The sequence below is a fragment of the Austrofundulus limnaeus genome, unplaced genomic scaffold, assembly GCF_001266775.1.
Source record: "Austrofundulus limnaeus strain Quisiro unplaced genomic scaffold, Austrofundulus_limnaeus-1.0 Scaffold805, whole genome shotgun sequence".
Classification (NCBI taxonomy): Eukaryota; Metazoa; Chordata; class Actinopteri; order Cyprinodontiformes; family Rivulidae; genus Austrofundulus; species Austrofundulus limnaeus.
In genome coordinates, this window is record NW_013953207.1 from 98,104 (window position 1) to 102,322 (window position 4,219).

The following is a 4,219-nucleotide window of genomic DNA, read 5'->3' on the forward strand; positions in this document are numbered from 1 at the left end:
GTCAATTACAGGCCTCTCTCATCTTTTTAAGTGGGAGAACTTGTACAATTGTTGACTGACTAAATACTTATTTTCCCCACTGTAATAACAAAATTAGACTTAATTTAATAAATATGAGAAAGGTTTAGAGTCATATCTGACCTGCACTACAGGAAAAGTGAACAATGACTACGTTATTGGATTTGATATGGTTTTATTTCCTCTTAACTGGTAAATACTGAGTTAACTGAATGTGGATGTGTTGTGTCTGTTGGTTTGTTAATAAATCCACCTGCACACCAGTCTACAGGAGTTACTTCTGTTTAATTCAGCTCTGTCACAAATATAACACCAGCTCTCATATTACTGTCAACTTCCTTAACTGGTAGTGGTATTTCTGGTTTCAGTAACTGGGTGTTTCACAATAAGAGTCCCGTTAAATACAGTCAGAACAAAGCTTTACAGATTAATATTATGTGGATATTGAACAGGTATCTTTAGTCCTCAGGGTTGTTCAGGTGAAAAGCTGACCTGCTGGAAGTCGCTCTCTTCCTGCAGGAGCATGAGTTAAAGCAGTGCTCCCCATCACAAACTGTGCAGCACGTCACTCAGCCAGAGTGGACTGCTGTGTCTCTGCATGTTAGCAGGAAAAGGTTTCAAATACTTTTTCCATGTCTGACTTTCCACAGTTTAGCTGATATAGAGGAAGTGAGTAAGCTAGTTATAATCTTACAGTTAGCAAGTCACGTGCAGCAGTGATCCATTTCTTTTTTCCTTTTATCAAACATGACTTTCAGAACGGAGCGTTATAAAAGCTCCATTTTCTAAACTGGACTTTCACTTGAAGCAGCAGGTAATAATGTAAATAACACCACAGCTGAGACACACGCTCTTCTCAAACAAAGAGAGGCCGTGTGGCTGTCCTGACAGAAACTCATCTTTTTTTCTTTATACTACATGTAGACTCAGATGGGATATTGTGAGCCATGCATGGACTTTAGAATTAAAAGTAGGATCATAAGTTTATTTTAATGACGTGCATCAAGTGAGCTACAGTTTGTGTGAAGACTACTGATATGAGAAATGAAACATAACGTCTGCCAATCAAATGGTGACTAAGCTCCTCTGCAGGATTCAAATAAATGTGAATCTGATTCTGATGAACTGAGTGCCTCACCAGCCATCACTGCCCACCACAAAGTCCAGACCTAAACCCCTAAAAATCACTGAACATAATACAGAAAACTTTGTGAAACTTGTGAAATCGATGTCATAACAAACATATGCTGTAATCAAAGCTCAGGGTGGTCCTACAAAATATTAGAGAGTGACCTTTGGCCAGGCAGTTTCATCTGGTAAACCAATATGAACTTTGTGTAGGAATGCTTTTAGCTAATGGCCAGTGGTGGGCACCAGTCCGCTAAAGCGCAAATCCACTAATTGCGGACCTAAATATTTCAATTGCGCTTTAGCGGTCTTACTAATTTTTATAATTAATAAACAGATTTGCACTTTCTAATATTAAAATGCAGTACCGCTAAATAACTAATTATCTACCAGTCATCATTGTCTTGAACAGCGGAAGGTAAGGCTGTCGATGAATCACAACACGTGATCTATCCAACAGCACCCCTCCCAGATAAACACAGTTGTTGGAAACGTATACATCCTGCTGACTGTTGCTTTCGGTCAGGGTTCTCATTTCCCACAATGCTTTGTGTCTGCTTACGTAGCAGGAAGGCAATGTTTAGGACTCTCTTTCCCAACAAAAACAGTGAACGTTTGTAATCCATACTAAAATTTTTATGTATTGAATTATTTTACTTTACAATAGGAGCTCCTTTTTAAAAAAACAAAATAAAGTTTAAACGCTGGAGCTCAATACTTGACGTAATTGGTCGAAGCAATCAGCCAACGGGGTTACAGACTCAGAAATGATTTAAAGATGTTACGTTGGTGAAGACTGACATCTAGTGGTCAACTGGAGCAACTACATTGAAAACTTTAATTTCTCGTCACAAATCAAATCCGTCACGTACCCAGAATGCATCGCTTCAGTTTTCCAATAAACAGTTTTAAAATTGCTTTATTAATGAAAAATCTACAACATACAAAAGAAAAAGACAAAGAAGCAGCCGAACTAGCAATCCTCAACAACATTTTAATTTTTACACCAGGAGCCCAAGGTCTGATTCAGGAAATCACATCCCAGCATTCGGTGCTTGTAGGCTTAAGCTGTAAATGGGTTCATACACCGCTAGTTGGCAGTGTTGTACATATATTGTACATGAATGTTGCCTGCTAATAAGTGTCAAATTGAACTTGCGCTTTAAAATTAGCTTCTGCTAATTTTTCTATGGCATAAGCGTTTTTGAAGTTGCAGACCTAAATATTTTCATAAGCGCTTTAGAAATTGTGGAGCTAATTTTTGGGTTAGCGCTGCCCACCACTGGTAACGGCTAAAGCTAATCTCACCTGTTTAGGTAGAAAGAGAAGATGTTCTTATCCACTTTCTTCTGGCTCATGATGTTATCAAACACTGGAACCACCCCGTCCACAGAGATCCTGGGGTAAGCCATGCCAAGGATCCCATCAAACTTTGCTGCGATGAAGGTTACACCAGGCTGTTTGATGGCTTCACCGAAGATCTGGTTCGTCACAGAAATATCACCTATCTGAACACACAAATAAGACGAGTTAAACCTTTTTACATCATTTCAGGTGGTCTTGATGAGGACAAGGAGCTCACAGTGCACGTATCCTGACTGAGGTATCCCGACAAACTGCCAGATCCGTACTGGATGGCGAAGGAGGTGCCGTTCTTCACGTACGTACTGGATTTAGCAGCGTTGTATTTGTGGTGAAGCACTGGACAGAGACAACAGGATGTGGATGAGTGCAGCACATCTGTAACAGCAGTGTGGTTTCAGGGCCAACAGGACTTACAGCACGCGATGTCCAGCAGGGAGCAGTGAACAGAAGGAACCCACAGGTTGGACGAGCCCGTGTCAAACACCACCGTGAAGAGCTGAGGTGGAGAGCCCAAACCGATCTCTCCATAATACTGAGCCTGGTTAGAAAGAACAGAGTTTCAGCACTCAGACAAGTGTTTCACTCACACTGACTGGATTTAAAAACCAGAGGAACACCTGGACGAACTCAGAGACGGCTCAGTTTCTCTGAAACAGCACAGCTGCACAGCTCAACTACATCAAAAGGTCACATTTCTACTGAGTCTCATGAATAAGTCAGCTGCTTCTGTTGACCTAAAAACACATTTCTCAACACATTCATAACACAAATCAAACTTTCCTTTCATGTGACTGAAAACTGCAGCTGAGTCAGTTTGTGTCGAGTCATTCTGGCCTCAAGACTTCTTCAAAGCAAAAGAAGAAGTGCAAATTGATTTATTGCTGCTTTTTTTCTTCCTTCTTCCAGTTTTGTCTTACTTCCACATTCTGAGAGGTCGGCTTTATGAGTTACAGAGCAGTTTATGATCAGGCAAGTCCCACAATCACTACCACACAGACTTTAAGACAAACAATTACACGACTGCTCGCCTTTCATGGCAGTAAGAAGCCAGGTTTACATGTAGGGCTGCAACAACTAATCAGTAAAATCTATAAAAAATGATTATTAAAACTTTTGGCTACAAAGTTCATTATGGATTTTTTTGTGTCAGGAGATTTATGATTATATTAATTTATTGATTAATCTTTACTTTGCTGACAGTGTCTGAGTGAAGAGTCTTAACCCAACACTGAAAATAAAACAAGGCATTTATTGAATTATTGTAATCAGCAGCTGTCTGGACTGAAAGTGTTTTTAACATGATCGTCTCTAACATGAAACTGTCCATGGTCAAAGATAAAGACTTCTCTATAACACACTTTCACTTCAGGTTACACTCATGGAGAGAAAATATGAAGACTTTCAAGGACACATTTGTGTAGATTTTTGTGTATTCATTTTTTTTTTTACTGAAGCCATTTGATAAATATTAACTTATTTGTGCATTATAATTTAATATTATAGTAACAGAATTCTCAAACAGCAAACTGTTTTAGTGTGATTTGCTGTCAGTTCAAATTTTCTATTTTGGATTAAACAGGACAGAATTAAAATTGTTTTTTTTTTGTTTTGTTTTCCAATTCATCGATTAATCAAAAAAAAAAAATCAAATGATTAATCTATTATTATAATAACTGTTAGTTGCAGCCCTACTTACACACACACACAC

At 38.8% G+C, this 4,219-nt stretch overlaps 1 protein-coding gene across 1 annotated transcript in view; it reads right to left on the reverse strand.

The window, feature by feature from the left end:
• Positions 1-4,219, reverse strand: part of LOC106532654 (cathepsin D) — a gene marked incomplete at its 3' end in the record, with an annotated part of 13,574 nt that overhangs the window by 5,434 nt on the left and 3,921 nt on the right. Inside the window, 3 exon segments of the mRNA XM_014028776.1 lie at positions 2,455-2,654; positions 2,729-2,847; positions 2,926-3,049. Of these exon segments, the coding sequence (XP_013884230.1) occupies positions 2,455-2,654; positions 2,729-2,847; positions 2,926-3,049 (443 nt within the window).